This window comes from Schistocerca serialis, chromosome 1, assembly GCF_023864345.2.
Source record: "Schistocerca serialis cubense isolate TAMUIC-IGC-003099 chromosome 1, iqSchSeri2.2, whole genome shotgun sequence".
Taxonomy (NCBI): Eukaryota; Metazoa; Arthropoda; class Insecta; order Orthoptera; family Acrididae; genus Schistocerca; species Schistocerca serialis.
Genome location: NC_064638.1, coordinates 1145018546 through 1145042967, shown reverse-complemented (window position 1 = coordinate 1145042967; position 24422 = coordinate 1145018546). Strand labels below are relative to the sequence as shown.

General features: G+C 41.9%; 1 protein-coding gene across 1 annotated transcript in view; it reads right to left on the bottom strand.

The window, feature by feature from the left end:
- Positions 1–2454: 2454 nt before the first annotated feature.
- LOC126456031 (lysosomal alpha-mannosidase-like) overlaps positions 2455–24422 on the bottom strand; it is a 189152-nt gene continuing 167184 nt past the window's right edge. The window contains exon 16 of the mRNA XM_050091790.1: positions 2455–2661. Within this exon, the coding sequence (XP_049947747.1) occupies positions 2455–2661 (207 nt within the window). The remainder of the gene's footprint in view (positions 2662–24422) is intronic.

Genomic DNA, 24422 nt, shown 5'->3' with positions numbered 1-24422 from the left:
TCCCAATGATAGTCCTCCACAACCGACGACCCGTGCATGTGTCAGTGTTAATGCCATGACATTCGCAACTAAGACTGGAATGGGCAGACGACCATTGGCAATGGACGTTGGTGCAGTGGTGGAGTGCTACACAGTTTGACGAATGCCGATACCTTGTTCATCGTGCCAATGGGAGGGCGCAAATCTGTCATCTTCCAGGGGAACAGCTGCTTGATTCCTGTACTGTGGGGCAGAGACAAGATGGCGGCAGTGTCATTACATTGTGGGGAACATTCACATTGGGTGTACATGGGTCCAGTGGAGCTCATGCAAGGCACCAAGAAGTATTGTACACTGGTTGCAGACCATATACACCCCTTAATGATGGTCGGGTTTCCCAATAGCAGTGGCATTTTTCAGCAAGATAATGTGCCACATCATAAGGCCAGGGGTGTGGCTGCGTGGTTTGAGGAACACAGTGGTGAGTTGCAATTGATGTGCTGAGCTGAACCTGATCGATCACATCTGGGATGTTACTGAATGTGGTATCAGAGCTCATGGCTCCCCTTCCCGGAATTTACGGGAATTAGGTGACTTGTGTGCACAGATGTGGTGCCATCTCCCTCCTCCAGTGACCTACCAAGGCCTCATTGCTTCCATGCCACAACACGTCGCCACTGTTATCCGTATCAAATGTGGACATAGTGGCTATTAGGTAGGTGGTCATTATGTCAGGGCTGATCAGTGAGTAAGCACACTTGTAAAACGCAATGCCTTGTCAAACTCAAATTCCTTTACTATTTGGTGCAAACATTCTGGGGTATAAAAAGAATTAATCATTTTAAAATAATGTGCTCTCCTTTTAATGTCATACTTGTTAAAATTGTCATGTGGGATTAATCCTTTTCAACTGTTTCTTCCATTATAAAAACTTAATTGTTAAATTGCGACAGGTTTAGTTACTGAGACAAAATATAAAAAAGTTATTTTATACAAGTTAAGGCCTGAAAGGGCATTATTATGTCTTTTGGCCTGTGATATGTAATTCATTTCTGTCATTGCCACCTTGCAGCTACGGGTTTTTAATTTTTACCTTGTGGTTGTTTTAGAGTACCTAATATGAGCTGAATGAGGGGATCGTGCAAAGTGAAGCTCAACTTGGTCACCTTAAGTCAACACCTGGCTATTAATCAAATGTATTTTTTTAGCTGTTTTAACTGTGATTTAATACCGTTAATGCTTTCATTGTTTACATGTGAACTGGGCACCTGATTCACTCATCTATTGAATAATAGAAAGTCATGCAACTTATAAATTCTGCGAATATTGATTCTCTCACTATTTATGTTATGTGCAGAATTTTAAAATTTTACTTAAATATTTAAAAGAATAATTTGAAGTGTCATTCTGATTGTGAGATTCGTTAATAACCTTATGGTGGTGATTGTGACATCTGTTTTGGAAGAAGACAAAATAATCCTATGTTAACTGAAATAATATCTTTCTCAGGAATCCAATTGTTCATTATTGTCAATATTTTATAAATGCTGCTGAGGGGAAAAATGTTGTAAAAAGATCTTTCTTCTTTCTGGTTATGTTGTGTTCAGTAACTTACTTATTATTCATCAAGCTAGATCAGATAGAGATCTATGTCCTCATCCAGTAGACACAGCTTTCTGTTTACTTGTGGCACCTTTGTATCGGTGCAATGGTGGCAGATGTGCCCGAAGGTTACATTCACTGACGGGTGGCAGCACGTTGACAAGGCACTGAGTGCCATTGGTGTCCAGCTGACACTAATAATGCACTGTCACAGTCCAGAGCAGCTGTGTGTAGCACAGTCAGCGGTGGCTAACCAAAGACTTCACCATATTCAGTGGGTAGGCCGGCAGTATCAAAGCCCGGACACTGAGGAGTGTGACCACTGGCCGGCTGGAGGAGGCCTTCTGACCAGACACACAGATCTACTGAACTTTATTGCTGAATTCTTCACCAATCCCTCTGCCAGACATTACTCCTGGCAGGCTGTCCAGCAGATCCCAGGATATCTGGCAGCACAGTGGCTGTCTCGTCAAGGCTGTCACCTTGAATGTGCCTAGGAACCCGTTTGGTGTATATAAATAACACTACCGTAACAGTTTCTTTGGCTGTCCAGTGGTGACAGCTCTCGATGCCAATTGACATGATGCTTCATTGATGAGTCATCATGAGATTCTCGCCACATGTTGACATAACTCGTGAGGTGGTTTGTATGTAGACTGTGCCATTCGGCCCTTGGGGTACTAAGCGGACCAATTGTGGGGAATCAACTAATGTTCAAGCCGTTTAATATGTGAAGATCTGTTTTTTTTTTTTTTTGTTTTTTTTGAGGGTGGGGTGAGTGCAAATTTTCAAGATTTGAGTTGATTCATCCTGTTGCATTTGCCAGCACATTTTTATTAATGGTATTAACAGGAGTTTTTCACTTTATTACACTTACTCAGTTTTCAGTTTTACAATAAAAGTTCTAATTTGCATCGGCATAAGAGTAATTAAATATGGAGAACTTTCTCTACTTGTATATTCAGTTTTCTTCTGTGAGTGTTTTTCTGTTATCCAATATAATTTGCCATTTTTTGGCTGTTGATTTCCACCCAGCAATGTCTCAGTGACATGTGAAAATGGAAGATTCACAAACAGTTTCTGTAAAATAACACAACAGAGTGAAATTTACAATTTGTATACTGCATTTCACAAATGGAGAAATAGGTGAAATTGATAAACATCATAAAAAAATTTAGCTCACGTGATTTTCTCATTATTTGCTGAACACTGTAACAATCTAACAGTAAAATTTAGTCCTTCATTTAACAACATTCTGAAAAGGATTGTAGCTGCTTATGCTATAGCGGAGATCAGAGTCTATTCAGTATCTCTGCTACATGGTGAATATCAGCTACTCTTTTCAGAGTATTGTCATTATTCCATCCAGGATTTTCCATTGTTTGATTAACCCTTCATATGTTATATGAACATTTATTGCACCTAGAAGGTTCCTCGAGGCTCTTCTTACCTCTAATCCAGAATTGCTCATAATTTTGCAATGTGTGAAATATTGAATATAATTTGTTACTTGTAACGTGGTACTACAAAAGTTACAATTATATAATATACACAGTGGTTAGAACAGTGGAATTACATTCAGGAGGACAATGGTTCAGACCTGTATCCAGTTGTTGTTATTTAGGTTTTCTGTGATTTTCCTAAATTGCTTCAGGCAAATGCTGGAATGGTTCCTTTGAAAGGGCACAGCTGACTTCCTTCTCCGTCCTTTCCTAATACGATGGGACCAATGACCTCACTGTTTGGTCCCCCCTCCCAAATCAACCAACCATAATATACAAATATAATACTAATAGAAGTCATGGAGGTGAAGGTGAAGATGATTATGATCATGATGTTTGAATGGTGGTGAAAAACAGCAAATCAAGTATAATCAAACAATGGAAAATCCAGGATGGAGTATGGAATAACAACAATATTATGAAAAGGAGATTACTACTCACCATATAGTGAAGATGTTGAGTTGCAGACAGGGACAACAAAAATACTAATACACACACACACACACACACACACACACACACACACAAACACACACACACACACACACACACACACACCAGTCCACAGAAGTTTCAGGCCACTGGAGTGACTGCTCATTAAACTCATTTCATTCATTTTTCATTAGTTTGAGAGTGGTGTCTATAGACCTTAGGATTGGTATCACTAGGTATGAAATCTATTGGGAATGGACAGGTGTCTGGTTCTCTGCAACATAACTAAGGTTGCACTCAAACTCTAGTCTGCAGTCCTTTATTACTTGATATTCTTTATGGAGATATTTTTCCAAAATTTAGCATTATTTTGTCAAATGCTGAGATTCCTTGTGAACTTGAGATGCTACCCAATAGAGCATATCTTAAAAGAAAACAGCAATGATTCACAATTTCATTTTGAATTATTTTATTGAAAAACTGTCGCCAGTTTCAAATCTTAACAACTTGATGAGTCACTTGTTTCTTTCATTAAAGCTTCATTGTGTATCTTTTGACAGACACTGTGAGCTGACCATCTGAAATGTTTCTTATTTTTGTACTTCATGCAGGTACTGTATGTAAGAAATTACCTGGTACACTGTGACAAAGCAATGTTTCTGTTTTACAAACATGAGGAAAATACGAAAACTGACATGTTATTGTGTGTGCTTGTGGGACACACTGAGTGTCCAAACTCCTACAGTGCAGCTGTCCTACAGAGAATATCTGTGCCTGTCAGCCATCCTTACACCATCCTAACATCTACCTATCTGACTGATATTGCAAGGTGCCACATATTAATAAGAGACACCTGTGTGTGTTACTCATGAGGTGACACTGTACTGGTTGTGGCCATTTGTGGTCATTTCCATACTTAAACTTATTTTCTTTTCATCCCTGCAGCTGTATGCATTGACACTAAGACTTTATAGGAAGAAGAGACTCACCATTGTGTACCAAGTTCTGTTGACTAACAAAAACAAAATTTTAATTCCTGGTTGCCTTTACAAAAATTCAGTTGGATTAGAAATCTTGAAAAACTTAATGAATTCAGATACTATGAAATTACAAATGAGGAACACTGTTTGCAGTCTAGGCTACTGTGCACATGATCAAGAAATCAGTTAAGATGAAATCACAACTTGATCAAAAGGCATGCACACATTGAATCAACTAGAACTGAACTGCACACTGGCAATCTTCAGTTATGGAAACGCCTCTTTGTAAGTGTTTGGAAATCTACAGCCGATTTTGAATACCAATCTAATTGCCACTTGTTTCACAGATTTACAAGTTAACTGCAGTTTTATGTAATTTAGGTATAACACTCAAGCTAGACTCTCTTATTAGTCCTCATAACTAACTATCATTTTTTTCACATAAATATTTATGAAAATGGACTGTTTGAGTTCAGAGTAGTAAGGAAAGTTCTGGTAGAATGTGTAATCCACTCACTACATTCTTGAAAGGCAGGTTTCCTCCTATGAGTCATCCACAGATTTTGAGTGACAGATGGTTCCAGTGGGAGTGTACATTTTTCATCACATGACTTTGTTTCCTACCCAGCGAAAAGCCTTAACCATATTAATGTGTACTGTATGTAAAAAGAAACCACTTTTTCAAATTATGAAGGTAGCAGGGATACAATTAATACAGGGACCATAAGACTATCTGCAAGTTGTTAATAAACAAGACTGCAGTTAAACTGACAACACAAAGTGAAAGGGATACAGCTATTGAGAAGGACGTCAGATAGGGTTGCAGCCATGTCCCAATGTTATTCTATCTATACATTGTGCAAGCAGTAAAGGAAACAAAGGAGAAATTTGAGATAGTTGGAATGGGAATTAAAGTTAAGGGAGAATTAATAAATATTTTGATGTTTGCCAGTGATATCATAGTTCTCTCAAGAAATGACAAAGGACTTGCAACAAATGTAATTGGACTGAAACAAAATTTGTTGTCAATTATACAGTAAGAAATTAATTTTAAGCTGTTAATTTTTTAATATTTGAATCACAAAATCCATACAACGTTAATTCTTTCACTAACTAATAAAGACATCAGTCAATAGAATTTGAACAGAGTGAATAGTGTCATGAAAAGAGGTTATTACATGAACATGAAGAAATGTGAAACAAGGCTGACAGAATGTGGTTGAATTAAATCAGTTGATACTGAGAGAATTAGACTGGAAATTAGATACTAAAAGGAGTAGATGAGTTTTGCTTTCTGGGCAGTAAATTAATGACAATGGCAGAAGTAAGAGGAAGTAATAAGACCAAGTATGTTGTTCTGGATAGTGAGTTTTGATCAGATACAAGGGTATCATCAGGAGTGCTCATGGAAATGTAATAAGACCACTCTTTTTCTCTATAAACTTAGAAGATCAAAGGGATAAGGTGAGCAGCAACCTGCAAATATTTGTTAACGATGTTGTAGGTTATGGGAAAGTGTCATCATTGACTGACTGTAGGATGCAGGATTATGTAGACAGAGTTTCCATTTGGTGTGATGAAGGGCATCTTGCTCTAAAAGTAGAAAAATTTAAATTAATGCTGAAGATTAGAAAAAACAATCCTGTGATGTTCAAATGCACTATTATAGATGTGCTGCTAGATATAGTCACATTGATTAACTATTAGACTTGATGCTGCAAAGTGAAATGAAACAGTATGAGCATGTAAGGTTCATTGTAGGGAAGGAAAGTGGTAGAGTTTGCTTTATTGGGAGTATTTTAGGAAAATGTAGCTCATCTACAAAAGGAGACTGTGCTTAGAACATTTGTCAGTAGTTTTACAACATTCCTGTGTACCATTACATGGGCCATGGAGTGTATATATAGGACAAGATTCCCTCATGCCCATTACGTGCCCTGTGGAGTATGGATGCAGATGCAGACACAGATGCAGATATAAAACTGTTTGAGCTTTTGGTGTCTACACCAGGTTGGTTTGGAGGAAGACATTGAGGCAATTCAGAGGCATGCTGCTAGATTTGTTACTGGGAGTACAGAAATGCACTATGTGCTCAAATCGGAATCCCTGGAGGAAAGCAACATTTTCTTTTTGAGGAACACTACTGAGAATATCTGGAAAACTAGCATTTGAAGCTGACTGCAGAATGATTCTATTGCCACCAACGTACATTGTGCATAAGGATCATGAAGTTAAGAGAAGAGCAATTAAGGCTCATACAGAGGCATATAGGCAGTTGTTAGCCTCACTCTGTTTGTGAGAGGAGCAGTAGTTTTATAACATTCCTGTGTACCATTACATGGGCCATGGAGTGTATATATAGGACAAGATTCCCTCATGCCCATTACGTGGCCTGTGGAGTATGGATGCAGATGCAGGCACAGATGCAGATATAAAACTGGAATGGTAATGGAAAGTAAAGCATTTCTGAAAAAGAAAGTTTTTTTACGAACAATGGAAAATTCAAGCTGGGATAATGACAATATTATGGAAAGGATGGATTGACATTCCACATGGGAAATATATATTAAAAACAAAGATTCAATGACTTACCAAATGGGAAAGCGCTGGTAGATATGCACAATAAAAAAACACACAAACACACACACAAAATTTTAAGCTTTCGCAACCAACGGTTGCTTCGTCAGGAAAGAGGGAAGGAGAGGGAAGCATGAAAGGATGTGGGTTTTAAGGGAGAGGGTAAGGAGTCATTCCAATCCCGGGAGCGGAAAGACTTACCTTAGGGGGAAAAAAGAACAAGTATACACTCGCACACACACACATATCCATCCACACATATACAGACACAAGCAGACATATTTAAAGGCAAAGAATTTGGGCAGAGATGTCAGTCGAGGCGGAAGTGCAGAGGCAAAGACATTGTTGAATGACAGGTGAGGTATGAGTGGCGGCAACTTGAAATTGTTTAAATTATTGTTTATTGTACTATTTTGTCTCTCTATAATAACTGCAGAGTCTTCCCAACCTTTCCAACCACGCCGCCACTCATACCTCACCTGTCATTCAACAACATCTTTGCCTCTGCACTTCCGCCTCGACTGACATCTCTGCCCAAATTATTTGCCGTTAAATATGTCTGCTTGTGTCTGTATATGTGTGGATGGATATGTGTGTGTGTGTGCGAGTGTATACCTGTCCTTTTTTCCCCCTAAGGTGAGTCTTTCCGCTCCCGGGATTGGAATGACTCCTTATCCTCTCCCTTACAACCCACATCCTTTCATCTTTCCCTCTCCTTCCCTCTTTCCTGACGAAGCAACCGTTGGTTGCGAAAGCTTGAAATTTTGTGTGTGTGTTTGTGTGTTTTTATTTATTGTGCCTATCTACCAGCGCTTTCCCGTTTGGTAAGTCATGGAATCTTTGTTTTTAATACATATATATCAGTGGCGTAGCGTGGTTGGAAAGGTTGGGAAGACTCTGCAGTTATTATAGGGAGACAAAATAGTACAATAAACAATAATTTAAACAAATGAAACAAAACACATCAAATAAAACAACAACAACAACTACTACTACTACTACTACTACTACTACTACCACTAACACCACCACAAATAATAATAATGATAATAGTAATAATAATAATAATAATTATAATAATAACTAACTTGTTCAAGAAACGATGACAAATTTGTAGAACTCCAGCAGCAAGAGAAGAAGCACTTACATTTTCTTGTACACAAGTGCAATGCGCCTGTCTTTTATTTCCACGAATAAGTCTATAACTCGGTCTACAAAGATCTGATCACTGAATAGCTCTCCAAGTAGTGACTTTTCTATTGCTAACGTGCTCAAACATGACAGCTGGGTGTTGGACATTGAATTCCTTAAATAATTCTTCACTCATTTTAAGAGTACTCATGCTTCGTTCACTGCTTGCTGTAGTTGCGGGTAGGGTCAAAACCAAAATCAGGAACTTCGTTGTTTCTTCATAAACAGAATCTAAATCATTGTTGACAATGTACTTTAAGAGGATTCTTGGAGACAAAGTGTTTTTTCTCATCAGCGTATATGTTACACATTTCATTTTCAACTTGTTCTTGTTTGAAAAAAGGGTACTGTTCTAATAATTGAAGCAGTTTCAACTTTGGGAATTATTTTTGATAGTTCGGGAAACACTTTTCATTCAAAAGTTCAACAAACTGCATTTGGGGAAAGTCTTGAAACCTTCTTTCCATCTGAACAATTTGAAAATTTAGTATCTTGTAAGTTAGTGACCTGAGAGATGTCTTTTGACTGTCACAGAATGATAAGTTGCCATTCAAACACAAGCTGCATTTAATGCATTCATCAATGAATGTTTTCATTCTTAATTGTCGTAAGTTTCTCAAAACAGTTCTTATTTCGTCATGCCAAGCAGTTATACTGACAAATTTTGACTGAATAACATTAAAGAGATGATGAACATAAACAAAGCACCCTCTGTAGAAGCAAAACAAGTAGACAAATGTAGGATCATCTATCCGTCGTTTCATTCCCAAAGCACAGCTCAAAGATTCTGGGTCCCACTGAAAGTCTGTATCATCAAATATATAATTAAAAAAAAAAAAAAAATAGATAGTCCTGAGAAATGACTAGATGTTGAAACTGCCCTGGAACAAAAGTTCCAGCGAGTGTTGCTTGCATGTGGCAGTTTAAATCCTGTCTCAGTTAGCAATATAGTTCGTTTTGATGATTTGCTGAAAAACGAATGGAATGCAGTAAGATCACTTACATAAATGTGTACTTGTCGTATGATTTTGGAGGCATGTAACAGTACCACATTCAGTTGGTGTGCGTAACAATGAAGAAACAGCGCATAGGGACAGAACTGCTTCACCAATTGTTGTAGTCCTCTTTCTCTGCCCGCCATTACTGAAGTGCCATCATATGGTTGACTAATCACTTTTCCTTCCACATTCGATTCTTTCAATACTGCATGAACAATGTTTGACAAACCTTCAGCAGTTTTATCTCCAGAAACATCGTAAAATTCAACGAATCTTTCCTCAATTTTGTCTGCAATACATTACACTCATTTGACTCGTACATGATACATCTAATGTTTCATCAGCCTGAATCAAAATGAAATTGTAGTTCTGAATTTCAGATTTTATTTTCTCATTAACTACCAGAGTTATCATTTCTATTACATCATTCTGTATGTCTGGAGAAGTTCCTTTAAAGGTTGAAGATGATGACAGATAGTCTCGGATTAACTGCTCTCCATGAGCTAGTAAATCGAACAATTCCAGATAGTTACCTTTGTTGCTGGAGGATTCGTCTTCTCGATGGCCGCGAAAGGCTAGTTCTTGTTTACAAAGAAATACAATTGCCTGAATAAGACGAGCCAATACTCTCCTGCTGGATGCAACTTGTTTATTGTATTTTATTGCTGTCAGACGAGAGGCTTCAGAAAGGGCGTGCTCAATTCTACTTTTGCCCAATAACTGAAATTATTCTTTGTTCTGCAGGTGGCATTTTGATGTCCGATGTTTTTGTGCTTTCCTGTTGAAGTTCTTTATTGTACAAATGCCCTCACTGCATCATTCCTTTTCAGCACCAAACAGAAGACATATATAACAATATAATCTGTTATTAACGGCATTTGCAGTCAGCCAAGCATACTTTTCGTACCAGGTTGTCTGAAAAGTGCGTTTTTGTTTGGCTTCACTTAAAACTACACTGAGTATAGGAGTAGTCCGTTTGTCCTTCAATTCGCACTTTTTTCCCTACGTTAATGTAGAAAAAGGCGTTTTTAATAAAAATTCTATAAGGTGTACAGTTGCTGGCTCACTCATGTTGGCGACTGTGGTGTCACTGCCAGACACCACACTTGCTAGGTGGTAGCTTTAAATTGGCCGCGGTCCATTAGTACATGTCGGACCCGTGTGTCGCCACTGTGTGATCGCAGACCGAGCACCACCACAAGGCGGGTCTTGAGATACGGGATAGCACTCGCCCCAGTTGTACGGACGACGTAGCTAGCGATGCACACTGACGAAGCCTCGCTTATTTGCAGAGCAGATAGTTAGAATAGCCTTCAGCTAAGTCAATGGCTACGACCTAGCAAGGCGCCATTAGTAACATTGCATGTATCTAAAGAGTCTCACTTGTATCGCCACAATCTCCAGATGTACCAAAAGAATGGATTAAAGTTAAGTATTCCAGAAGCTACGTACTTTTCTTTATAGCATTCATTACGTATCCTGTTTCAGACCTCACACCATCCTGCTTCCGCTTAGCGCGTGCCTTTCGGCTTCCTCTCATTGTGTCTAGGCTGTCTTGTCTAGACACAACAGCGACAATATGCACTATATGCACTAAAATCACCCAAGAATGACTATGAACACAAACTGCGCAACTGTTCGCTTCCATGTTAAAAGTCAGCATAGAAGCGGCAGAGACTAGTCTCGATACCTGCTAGCAAGTGCAGCGCACCGGCCTTCGTGGAAGAGGGGAAGTGGAGGGGGTGCAGGCTCACACAGCCAGGTAAGGGAAGGGAGGCAGCGACTGAGAGCAGTCGAGTCTCAAGCAGGCAGATACACCAATACTCAGGGTGCGGCAGCTCGGGCTACAAAACTGATGTCTTCGCACATTTAGTGCTCTTAGTAGAAAGTTGTTTATATTTTTGTTATGAATTACTATTGCATCTTTTTTAAACACGAATACAGGGGAGACTAAGTCTCAAAGTCTCCCCCCACGCTACGCCACTGCTGATATATATATATATATATATATATATATATATATATATATATATATATATATATATATATATATATATATATATATATATATATATATATATCACCACCACCTACTCCAGTCCTGTAACCCGGAAGGTGTACACGATCAAAGGCAGAGCCACGTGTGAAAGCACCCACGTGATTTACCAACTGACCTGCCTACACTGTGACGCATTCTATGTGGGAATGACCAGCAACAAACTGTCCATTCGCATGAATGGACACAGGCAGACAGTGTTTGTTGGTAATGAGGATCACCCTGTGGCTAAACATGCCTTGGTGCACGGCCAGCACATCTTGGCACAGTGTTACACCGTCCGGGTTATCTGGATACTTCCCACCAACACCAACCTATCCGAACTCCGGAGATGGGAACTTGCCCTTCAGTATATCCTCTCTTCTCGTCATCTGCCAGGCCTCAATCTCCGCTAATTTCAAGTTGCCGCCACTCATACCTCACCTGTCTTTCAACAACTTCTTTGCCTCTACACTTCTGCCTCGACTGACATCTCTGCCCAAACTCTTTGTCTTTAAATATGTCTGCTTGTGTCTGTATGTGTGGATGGATATGTGCATGTGTGCGAGTGTATACCTGTCCTTTTTTCCCCCTAAGGTAAGTCTTTCCGCTCCCGGGATTGGAATGACTCCTTACCCTCTCCTTTAAAACCCACTTCCTTTCGTCTTCCCCTCTCCTTCCCTCTTTCCTGATGAGGCAACAGTTTGTTGCGAAAGCTTGAATTTTGTGTGTATGTTTGTGTTTGTTTGTGTGTCTATCGACCTGCCAGCGCTTTTGTTCGGTAAGTCACCTCATCTTTGTTTTTATATATAATATATATATATATATATTGGCCCAAACTCTTTGCCTTTACAAATGTCTGCTTGTGTCTGTGTATGTGTGGATGGATATGTGTGTGTGTGTGCGAGTGTATACCTGTCCTTTTTTCCCCCTAAGGTAAGTCTTTCCGCTCCCGGGATTGGAATGACTCCTTACCCTCTCCCTTAAAACCCATATCCTTTTGTCTTTCCTTCTCCTTCCCTCTTTCCTGACGAGGCAACCATTGGTTGCGAAAGCTAGAATTTTGTGTGTATGTTTGTGTTTGTTTGTGTGTCTATCGACCTGCCAGCGCTTTTGTTTGGTAAGTTTCATCATTTTTCTTATATATATATATATATATATATATATATAATGTAACTTACCAAACGAAAGCACTGGCATGTTGATACACACACAAACATATACATAAAATTCAAGCTTTCACAACCAACAGTAGCTTCATCGGGAAAGAGGGAAGGAAAGGGAAAGACGAAAGGATGTGGGTTTTAAGGGAGAGGGTAAGGAGTCATTCCAATTCCGGGAGCGGAACGACTTACCTTAGGGGGAAAAAAGGGACAGGTATACACTTGCACACACACACACACACACACACACTCACACACACACACACACACACAGATATCCATTCGCACATACACAGACACAAGCAGACATGAAATGCTTCAGAGAGAGAGAGAGTGTGTGTGTGTGTGTGTGTGTGTGGGCGTGTGTCTAATATATACAAAGATGATGTGACTTACCGAACGAAAGCGCTGGCAGGTCGAAAGACACACAAACAAACACAAACACACACACAAAATTCAAGCTTTTGCAACAAACTGTTGCCTCATCAGGAAAGAGGGAAGGAGAGGGAAAGATGCAAGGATGTGGGTTTTAAGGGAGAGTGTAAGGAGTCATTCCAATCCCGGGAGCGGAAAGACTTACCTTAGGGGGAAAAAAGGACGGGTATACACTCGCACACACACACATATCCATCCACACATATACAGACACAAGCGGACATCTCACAAGCAGACATATTTAAAGACAAAGAGTTTGGGCAGAGATGTCAGTCGAGGCGGAAGTGAAGAGGCAAAGATGATGTTGAATGACAGGTGAGGTATGAGTGGTGGCAACTTGAAATTAGTGGAGATTGAGGCCTGGTGGGTAACGGGAAGAGAGGATATATTGAAGAGCAAGTTCCCATCTCCGGAGTTCGGATAGGTTGTTGTTGGTGGGAAGTATCCAGATAACCCGGACGGTGTAACACTGTGCCAAGATGTGCTGGCCGTGCACCAAGGCATGTTTAGCCACAGGGTGATCCTCATTACCAACAAACACTGTCTGCCTGTGTCCATTCATGCGAATGGACAGTTTGTTGCTGGTCATTCCCACATAGAATGCATCACAGTGTAGGCAGGTCAGTTGGTAAATCACGTGGGTGCTTTCACATGTGGCTCTGCCTTTGATCGTGTACACCCTCCGGGTTACAGGACTGGAGTAGGTGGTGGTGGGAGGGTGCATGGGACAGGTTTTACACCGGGGGCGGTTACAAGGATAGGAGCCAGAGGGTAGGGAAGGTGGTTTGGGGATTTCATAGGAATGAACTAACAGGTTACGAAGGTTAGGTGGACGGCGGAAAGACACTCTTGGTGGAGTGGGGAGGATTTCATGAAGGATGGATCTCATTTCAGGGCAGAATTTGAGGAAGTCGTATCCCTGCTGGAGAGCCACATTCAGAGTCTGGTCCAGTCCTGGAAAGTATCCTGTCACGAGTGGGGCACTTTTGTGGTTCTTCTGTGGGGGATTCTGGGTTCGAGGGGATGAGGAAGTGGCTCTGGTTATTTTGCTTCTGTACCAGGTCGGGAGGGTAGTTGCGAGATGCGAAAGCTGTTGTCAGGTTGTGGGTGTAATGGTTCAGGGATTCCGGACTGGAGCAGATTCATTTACCACAAAGACCTAGGCTGTAGGGAAGGGACCGTTTGATGTGGAATGGGTGGCAGCTGTCATAATGGAGGTACTGTCGCTTGTTGGTGGGTTTGATGTGGACGGACGTGTGAAGCTGGCCATTGGACAGGTGGAGGTCAATGTCAAGGAAAGTGGCATGGGATTTGGAGTAGGACCAGGTGAATCTGATGGAACCAAAGGAGTTGAGGTTGGAGAGGAAATTCTGAAGTTCTTCTTCACTGTGAATCCAGATCATGAAGATGTCGTCAATAAATCTGTACCAAACTTTGGGTTGGCAGGCCTGGGTAACCAAGAAGGCTTCCTCTAAGCGACCCATGAATAGGTTGGCGTACGAGGGGGCCATCCTGGTACCCATGGCTGTTCCCTTTAATTGTTGGTATGTCTGGCCTTCATAAGTGAAGAAGTTGTGGGTCAGGATGAAGCTGGCTAAGGTGATGAGGAAAGAGGTTTTAGGTAGGGTGGCAGGTGATCGGCGTGAAAGGAAATGCTCCATCGCAGCGAGGCCCTGGACGTGCGGAATATTTGTGTATAAGGAAGTGGCATCAATGGTTACAAGGATGGTTTCCGGGGGTAACAGATTGGGTAAGGATTCCAGGCGTTCAAGAAAGTGGTTGGTGTCTTTGATGAAGGATGGGAGACTGCATGTAATGGGTTGAAGGTGTTGATCTACGTAGGCAGAGATACATTCTGTGGGGGCTTGGTAACCAGCTACAATGGGGCGGCCGGGATGATTGGGTTTGTGGATTTTAGGAAGAAGGTAGAAGGTAGGGGTGCGGGGTGTCGGTGGGGTCAGGAGGTTGATGGAGTCAGGTGAAAGGTTTTGCAGGGGGCCTAAGGTTCTGAGGATTCCTTGAAGCTCCGCCTGGACATCGGGAATGGGGTTACCTTGGCAAACTTTGTATGTGGTGTTGTCTGAAAGCTGACGCCGTCCCTCAGCCACATACTCCCGAAGATCAAGTACCACGGTCGTGGAACCCTTGTCCGCCGGAAGAATGACGATGGATCGGTCAGCCTTCAGATCACGGATAGCCTGGGCTTCAGCAGTGGTGATGTTGGGAGTAGGATTAAGGTTTTTTAAGAAGGATTGAGATGCAAGGCTGGAAGTCAGAAATTCCTGGAAGGTTTGGAGAGGGTGATTTTGAGGAAGAGGAGGTGGGTCCCGCTGCGACGGAGGACGGAACTGTTCCAGGCAGGGTTCAATTTGGATGGTGTCTTGGGGAGTTGGATCATTAGGAGTAAGATTAGGATCATTTTTCTTTGTGGCAAAGTGATATTTCCAGCAGAGAGTACGAGTGTAGGACAGTAAATCTTTGACGAGGGCTGTTTGGTTGAATCTGGGAGTGGGGCTGAAGGTGAGGCCTTTGGATAGGACAGAGGTTTCGGGTTGGGAGAAAGGTTTGGAGGAAAGGTTAACTACTGAATTAGGGTGTTGTGGTTCCAGATTGTGTTGATTGGAATTTTGAGGTTTTGGAGGGAGTGGAGCTGGAAGTGGGAGATTGAGTAGATGGGAGAGACTGGGTTTGTGTGCAATGAGAGGAGGTTGAGGTTTGCTGGAAAGGTTGTGAAGGGTGAGTGAGTTGCCTTTCTGGATGTGGGAAACCAGGAAATTGGATAGTTTTTTGAGGTGGATGGTGGCATGCTGTTCTAATTTACGGTTGGCCTGTAGGAGGATGCTCTGAACAGCCGGTGTGGATGTGGGAGAGGAAAGATTCAGGACTTTTATTAAGGATAGGAGTTGACGGGTGTGTTCATTGGCTGAGTTGATGTGTAGGTGAAGGATTAGTTGGGTGAGGGCAATGGATTGTTCATTTTGGAACTGGTATAGGGACTGATGGAAAGAAGGGTTGCAGCCAGAAATGGGAACTTTAAGTGTGAGGCCTTTGGGGGTAATGCCAAATGTCAGACAAGCCTGAGAAAATAGAATATGGGAGCGTAATCTGGCTAGGGCGAAGGCATGTTTGTGGAGGGAATGTAAATAACACTTAATGGGGTCGTTGTGGGAGTGTTGTGAGGGTGACATGGTATTAGAAGGTGGAAAGTGTAAAATGAGGCTGAAATGAAAATGAAAATAAAAATATATGGGGAGAGATAAAGGTGAACTGGAAAGTAACTGGAGATCTGGTGTGAAAAAAGGCGAGAAGGTGTTGGTTACAGCTGGGCTATGTTGGACTTGGGTTGGTAGACAACGATGTGCACAAAGGTTAGGTGGTTGTGTTGCCGCCAAATGGCATTTATTGATGACATCTTCATGATCTGGACTCACGGTGAAGAAGAACTCCAGAATTTCCTCTCCAACCTCAACTCCTTTGGTTCCATCAGATTCACCTGGTCCTACTCCAAATCCCATGCCACTTTCCTTGACATTGACCTCCACCTGTCCAATGGCCAGCTTCACATGTCCGTCCACATCAAACCCACCAACAAGCAACAGTACCTCCATTATGACAGCTGCCACCCATTCCACATCAAACGGTCCCTTCCCTACAGCCTAGGTCTTCATGGCAAACGAATCTGCTCCAGTCCGGAATCCCTGAACCATTACACCCACAACCTGACAACAGCTTTCGCATCTCGCAACTACCCTCCCGACCTGGTACAGAAGCAAATAACCAGAGCCACTTCCTCATCCCCTCGAACCCAGAATCCCCCACAGAAGAACTACAAAAGTGCCCCACTCGTGACAGGATACTTTCCAGGACTGGACCAGACTCTGAATGTGGCTCTCCAGCAGGGATACGACTTCCTCAAATCCTGCCCTGAAATGAGATCCATCCTTCATGAAATCCTCCCCACTCCACCAAGGGCGTCTTTCCGCTGTCCACCTAACCTTCGTAACCTGTTAGTTCATCCCTATGAAATCCCCAAACCACCTTCCCTACCCTCTGGCTCCTATCCTTGTAACCACCCCCGGTGTAAAACCTGTTCCATGCACCCTCCCACCACCACCTACTCCAGTCCTGTAACCCGGAGGGTATACACGATCAAAGGCAGAGCCACATGTGAAAGCACCCACGTGATTTACCAACTGACCTGCCTACACTGTGATGCATTCTATGTGGGAATGACCAGCAACAAACTGTCCATTCGCATGAATGGACACAGGCAGACAGTGTTTGTTGGTAATGAGGATCACCCTGTGGCTAAACATGCCTTGGTGCACGGCCAGCACATCTTGGCACAGTGTTACACCGTCCAGGTTATCTGGATACTTCCCACCAACACCAACCTATCCGAACTCCGGAGATGGGAACTTGCTCTTCAATATATCCTCTCTTCCCGTTACCCACCAGGCCTCAATCTCCGCTAATTTCAAGTTGCCGCCACTAATACCTCACCTGTCATTCAACATCATCTTTGCCTCTTCACTTCCGCCTCGACTGACATCTCTGCCCAAACTCTTTGTCTTTAAATATGTCTGCTTCTGAGATGTCTGCTTGTGTCTGTATATGTGTGGATGGATATGTGTGTGTGCGAGTGTATACCCGTCCTTTTTTCCCCCTAAGGTAAGTCTTTCCGCTCCCGGGATTGGAATGACTCCTTACACTCTCCCTTAAAACCCACATCCTTTCGTCTTTCCCTCTCCTTCCCTCTTTCCTGATGAGGCAACAGTTTGTTGCGAAAGCTTGAATTTTGTGTGTGTGTTTGTGTTTATTTGTGTGTCTTTCAACCTGCCAGCGCTTTCGTTCAGTAAGTCATATCATCTTTGTTTTTAGATATATTTTTCCCACGTGGAATATATAATAGAGGGAAACATTCCACGTGGGAAAATTATATATAACAACAAAGATGAGGTGACTTACCGAACGAAAGTGCTGGCAGGTCGATAGACACACAAACAAACACAAACATACACACAAAATTCAAGCTTTCGCAACAAACTGTTGCCCCATCAGGAAAGAGGGAAGGAGAGGGGAAGACGAAAGGAAGTGGGTTTTAAGGGAGAGGGTAAGGAGTCATTCCAATCCCGGGAGCGGAAAGACTTACCTTAGGGGGAAAAAAGGACAGGTATACACTCGCACACACGCACATATCCATCCACACATGTGGATATATATATATATATATATATAAACAAAGATGATTTGACTTACCAAATGAAAGTGCTGGCAGGTCGACAGACACACAAACAACCACAAACATACACACAAAATTGAAGCTTTCGCAATAAACTGTTGCCTCATCAGGAAAGAGGGAAGGAGAGGGAAAGACGAAAGGAAGTGGGTTTTAAGGGAGAGGGTAAGGAGTCATCCCAATCCCGGGAGTGGAAAGACTCACCTTAGGGGGAAAAAAGGACGGGCATACACTCGCACACACACACACATATCCATCCACACATATACAGACACAAGCAGACATATGTCTTTGTTTTTATATATATATATATATATAAAATAGAGGGAAACATTCCACGTGGGAAAAATATATCTAAAAACAAAGATGATATATATATATATATATATATATATATATATATATCATGTCTGCTTGTGTCTGTATATGTGTGGATGGATATGTGTGTGTGTGTGCGCGAGTGTATACCCGTCCTTTTTTCCCCCTAAGGTAAGTCTTTCCGCTGCCGGGATTGGGATGACTCCTTACCCTCTCCCTTAAAACCCACTTCCTTTCGTCTCTCCCTCTCCTTCCCTCTTTCCTGATGAGGCAACAGTTTGTTGCGAAAGCTTGAATTTTGTGTGTATGTTTGTGTGTCTGTCGACCTGCCAGCACTTTCATTTGGTAAGTCAAATCATCTTATATATATATATATATATATATATATATATATATATATATATATATATATATATATATATATATGGTTATAATAGAGGGAAACATTCCACGTAGGAAATATATATCTAAAAACAAAGATGATGTGACTTACCAAATGAAAGTGCTGGCAGGTCGACAGACACACAAACAAACACAAACATACACACAAAATTCAAGCTTTCGCAACAAACTGTTGCCTCATCAGGAAAGAGGGAAGGAGAGGGGAAGACGAAAGGAAGTGGGTTTTAAGGGAGAGGGTAAGGAGTCATTCCAATCCCGGGAGCGGAAAGACTTACCTTAGGGGGAAAAAAAGGACGGGTATACACTCGCACACACACACATATCCATCCACACATATACAGACACCTATTTTTGTGTTGCCGCTAAAACACGTTAAAGGACGGAGAAATTCGGGAAAATTTCGAAAAAACGTGTAAATGTATTAAAAGGCGTGGTGTTGTGGTGAAAGATTACGAAAATGGGGCTAACAATTGTAAATAATGACATATTCCCTCTATTTTATATATATATATATATATAAAAACAAAGACATATGTCTGCTTGTGTCTGTATATGTGTGGATGGATATGTGTGTGTGTGCGAGTGTATACCCGTCCTTTTTTTCCCCCTAAGGTAAGTCTTTCCGCTCCCGGGATTGGAATGACTCCTTACCCTCTCCCTTAAAACCCACTTCCTTTCGTCTTCCCCTCTCCTTCCCTCTTTCCTGATGAGGCAACAGTTTGTTGCGAAAGCTTGAATTTTGTGTGTATGTTTGTGTTTGTTTGTGTGTCTGTCGACCTGCCAGCACTTTCATTTGGTAAGTCACATCATCTTTGTTTTTAGATATATATTTCCTACGTGGAATGTTTCCCTCTATTATAACCATATCATTAATTTGAACCCAACAATTACGTTTGTTATTGTCGCTGTTGCATCTCGAAATCTTTCCTGTCGTCTTATTTTCTCTTTCTGCGTTTACCAGTAGTCTCACTTTCTATTCACCTTCCCTTTTTACCGTAATACAATTTTATCCCGCCTATATATACTCTATAATACGTAACCCACTTCCAAACCATAACCAAAAAATTTTTATTTTGCGCTTTCAACAATACCGCTAACCGTTTCTAGTTCAATAACAGCTGCCTTCACGTATTAAACAACCATTTCGGCTAGTTCTAATAACTTTTACTTTATTTCCACTTCCGTTTTTCGTACATCACTGATCATTTTTGGCCGCTCTCCACCGGTTTTAACGTCATTATTTACAATTGTTAGCCCCATTTTCGTAATCTTTCACCACAACACCACGCCTTTTAATACATTTACACGTTTTTTCGAAATTTTCCCGAATTTCTCCGTCCTTTAACGTGTTTTAGCGGCAACACAAAAATAGGTGTCTGTATATGTGTGGATGGATATGTGTGTGTGTGCGAGTGTATACCCGTCCTTTTTTTCCCCCTAAGGTAAGTCTTTCCGCTCCCGGGATTGGAATGACTCCTTACCCTCTCCCTTAAAACCCACTTCCTTTCGTCTTCCCCTCTCCTTCCCTCTTTCCTGATGAGGCAACAGTTTGTTGCGAAAGCTTGAATTTTGTGTGTATGTTTGTGTTTGTTTGTGTGTCTGTCGACCTGCCAGCACTTTCATTTGGTAAGTCACATCATCTTTGTTTTTAGATATATATATATATATATATATATATATAGAGGGAAACATTCCACATGGGAAAAATATATCTAAAAACAAAGATGATGTGACTTCCCGAACGAAAGCGGTATATATAATAGAGGGAAACATTCCACGTGGGAAAAATATATCTAAAAACAAAGATGATGTAACTTACCAAACGAAAGCGCTGGCAGGTCGGTAGACGCACAAACAAGATGCAAAAACCCGCGGGTTGCGAAAGCTTGAATTTTGTGTGTATGTTTGTGTTTGTTTGTTTGTTTGTGTGTCCATCAACCTGCCAGCGCTTTTGTTTGGTAAGTCACATCATCTTTGTTTATATATATATATTCACTGAAGTATAATTCACACACACTTGACCACGGCCCTGGTTGATGAGGCTGGACTGTATAGAACAACTGTGCCTGATGGGAAAGCAGTCTGTGGGTGGTGGGGTTAAGGAGGAGGCTGGGGAGGAAAGGGGGAGGAGGAGGAGGAGGGTCAGAAGGGTAGGAGTGGGGAAGGGAGGGAGTGGGTGCAGGTGAGCGGAAAAGGAGACAAACAGAGGAGGAAAAAAAAAAAGACTGATGGGTGCGTTGGTGGAATAAAAGGCTGTGTAGTGCTGGAGTTGGTCCAGGGAAGAGGACAGGTGGGTAAAGGACAGGGACTCTCGAAGCTTGAGGCCAGGAGGGTTATGGGAATGTAGGACAGGGAGTGTTCTGACCTGTGCAATTCAGAAAAACTGGTGTTCATAGGAAGGATCCAGATGACCCAGGCTGCTGTGAATCAGTCAGTGGAGTGAAGCACACTGTATCGGGCAGCATATTCAGCAACTGGGTGGTCCAGCTGTCACCTGGTTCCACTTTTTGATGGCCATTCGTGCGGAGAGACAGCTTATTGGTTGTCATGCCCACATAGAAAGCAGCTCAGTCATTGCAGCTTAATGTGTAGAACACATGACTGCTTTCACAGGTAGCCCTGCCTCTGATGGGACACATACATGTGACCAGGCTGGAGTAGGTGGTGGTGGTAGAATTATGTGACAGGTCACATCTAGGTCTGCTGCAGCGATATGAGCCACAAGGCAAGGGGTTGGGGGCAGGTGTGGAGTATGGATGGACAAGGATGTTGCATGGGTTCAGTAGGTGGTGAAATACCACTGTGGGAGGGGTGTGGAAGATAGTGGGGACCATATTTCTCATTTTAGCCCAGATTGAGAGATAGTAAAATCCGTGGCGAAGAATGTGATTCTGTTGCTCCAGTGCTGGGTGGTACAGCATCATGAGAGGAGTGTTCCTTTGTGGTCAGATGGTGTGTTTGTGGGAGATGTTAGGTGAATGGAGAGAGAAGACATAAGAGATCTGTTTCTGTACAAGGTCGGGAGGGTAATTTCTGTCTGTGAAGGCCTCAGTGAGACCCTTCGTATATTTGGAGGAGGACTGCTTGTCTCTACATATGTGACAGACACAGGTACCTAGGCTGTACAAAAGATTAAATTACTCCTGAGACCCAGAGGTGCCTCAAATCCAAAGTGGAAAGCTCCAAGATATTTAGTTTCTACTAGGAAATTGGAATTTTGTGGTACGTTCTTATGGGATCAAACTGCTGAGGGCATCGGTCCCTAAGCTTACACACTACTTAGTCTAACTTAAATTAACTTACGCTAAGGACAACACACACATTCATGCCCAAGGGAGGACTTGAACGTCCGACGGGGGGAGCCGCCTGGACCGTGACAAGATGCCTTAGACCGCGCGACTACCCTATGAGGCATTTCTACTAGAAATAACAGATAAGCAGTTGTTACCATCTCACTTAGACATTGAACTGATATCACTTAGTTCCAATAAGATGGACCTATAAAAAGTATGGGCAAAGTTTAAGCAGATTGTAAATCATGGTCTGGAGAATTATGTGCCAATTAAGTGGATTAAGGATGGAAAAGATCTATGATGGTTTAATAATGAAATTTGGAAATTGTTGAGGAAGCAGAATCTGTTGCCAGAATGAAATTTTCACTCTGCAGCAGTGTGTGCTGATATGAAACTTCCTGGCAGATTAAAGCTGTGTGCTGGACCAAGACTCAAACTCGGGTCCTTTACATTTCACAGTCAAGTGCTTTGCCATCTGAACTACTCAAGCACAACTCATGACCCATTCTCAAAGCTTTACTTCCACCATTACCTTGTCTCCTTCCTTCCAAGCTTCATGGAATCTCTCCTGCGATGCTTCAGAACTAGCACTCCTGGAAGAAAGGATATTGCAGAGACGTGAAGTTTGGAAGGTAGGAGATGAGTTACTGGCAGAAGTAAAGCTGTGAGGATGGGGCATGAGCCATGCTTGGGTAGCTCAGATGGTAGAGCACTAGCCCACAAAAGGCAAAAGTTACAAGTTCAAGTTTCAGTCCGGGACATAGTTTTAATCTGCCAGGAAGTTTCAGAATCTGTTGTACTCTTGGTTCAAAAGGGAATGCACACATGATGACAAGCAATGTGCAAAGTGTACAACTACTACCACCATCATACCTTAGCAAAGGATATGGCAGAGAACCTGAGAAAATTCTGGTCCTGTGTAAAATCACTAAGCAGGTCTAAGTCTTCCATTCAGTCACTTGTTGACCAGTCTGGTGTGGCAGTTGAAGACACAGCCAAAGTTTTAAGTTTTGCATTCAAGAAATCATAGGTCTGGATGGAATCCCAGTTCAGTTCTACCTTACCTAGCTTGCATTAATCATGAATTACTTACCCTGTGCAAAGTCCCAAGCAATTGGAAAAAGTGCTTGTGACAACTCTATATAAGAAGGCTAAAGGAATGGACCTGCAAAATTAGAGACCAATATCTCTAACAATGGCTTGCTGCAGAATTCTTGAACATATTCTGAGTTTGAATATAATAACTTTTCTCCGATACCAAGAAGTTTATGTCCATGAAACAACATTGTCTTTGAAAGCATCACTTGTGCGAAAATCAGTTTACCCCTTTTCCCCCATGATATACTGCAAACTATGGATGAAGGGCAACAGGGAGAGTCCATATTTCTAGATTTCTGGAAAGCATTTGACATGGTCCCCACTGCAGGCTGTTAATGAAGGTGCAAGCATGTGGGATAGGTTAGTGGATATGTGAGTGGCTCGAAGACCTCTTAGGTTGCAGAACCCTGTATGTTGTCCTCAATGGCAATTGTTCATCAGAGACGAGGGTATTGTCAAGAGTGCCCCAGGAAAGTGTGATAGAACTGCTGTTGTTCTTCATGTACATAAATGATTTGGGGACTGGATGGGTAGCATCATCTATGGTTGTATGCTGGGGTGTACGGTAAGGAGTTGAAGTTGAGTGACTGTAGGAGGTTACAAGATAACATAGATAAAATTCCTGGTTGGTGTGATGAATGGCAGCAAGATCTAAATGTAGAAAAATCTAAGTTAAAGCAGCTGAGTAGGAAAAACAAACCCATAATGTCCAGGTACAGCATTAGTACTCTCATGCATGACACAATCACATCATTTAAATATCTGGGCATAAGAATGCAAAGCAGTATGAAATTGAATGAGCATGTTAGCACATGGCAGGTAGGATGAATGCTTGACTTTATTTCATTGGGAGAATTAAGTGTGGTTTACCTGTAAAGGAGACCACATATAGGATGCTAGTGCAAAATACTCTTTGTACTACTTGAATGTTTGTGATCCATACAAGGTCTGATTAAAGGAAGATATTGAAGCAATTCAGAGGTAGGTTCGAACAACATGCAAGTGTTACAGAGCTGCTTCAAGAACTAAAGTGGGAATCCCCAGAGGGAAGGTGACAATTCTTTTTGAGGAACACTACTGAGAAAATTTAGAGAGCCAGGAAATGAAATGATTAACAGTCGTACAGGGTACCCTCTGCCACACACTGTATGGTGGCTTGCAGAGTATCTGTGTCGATG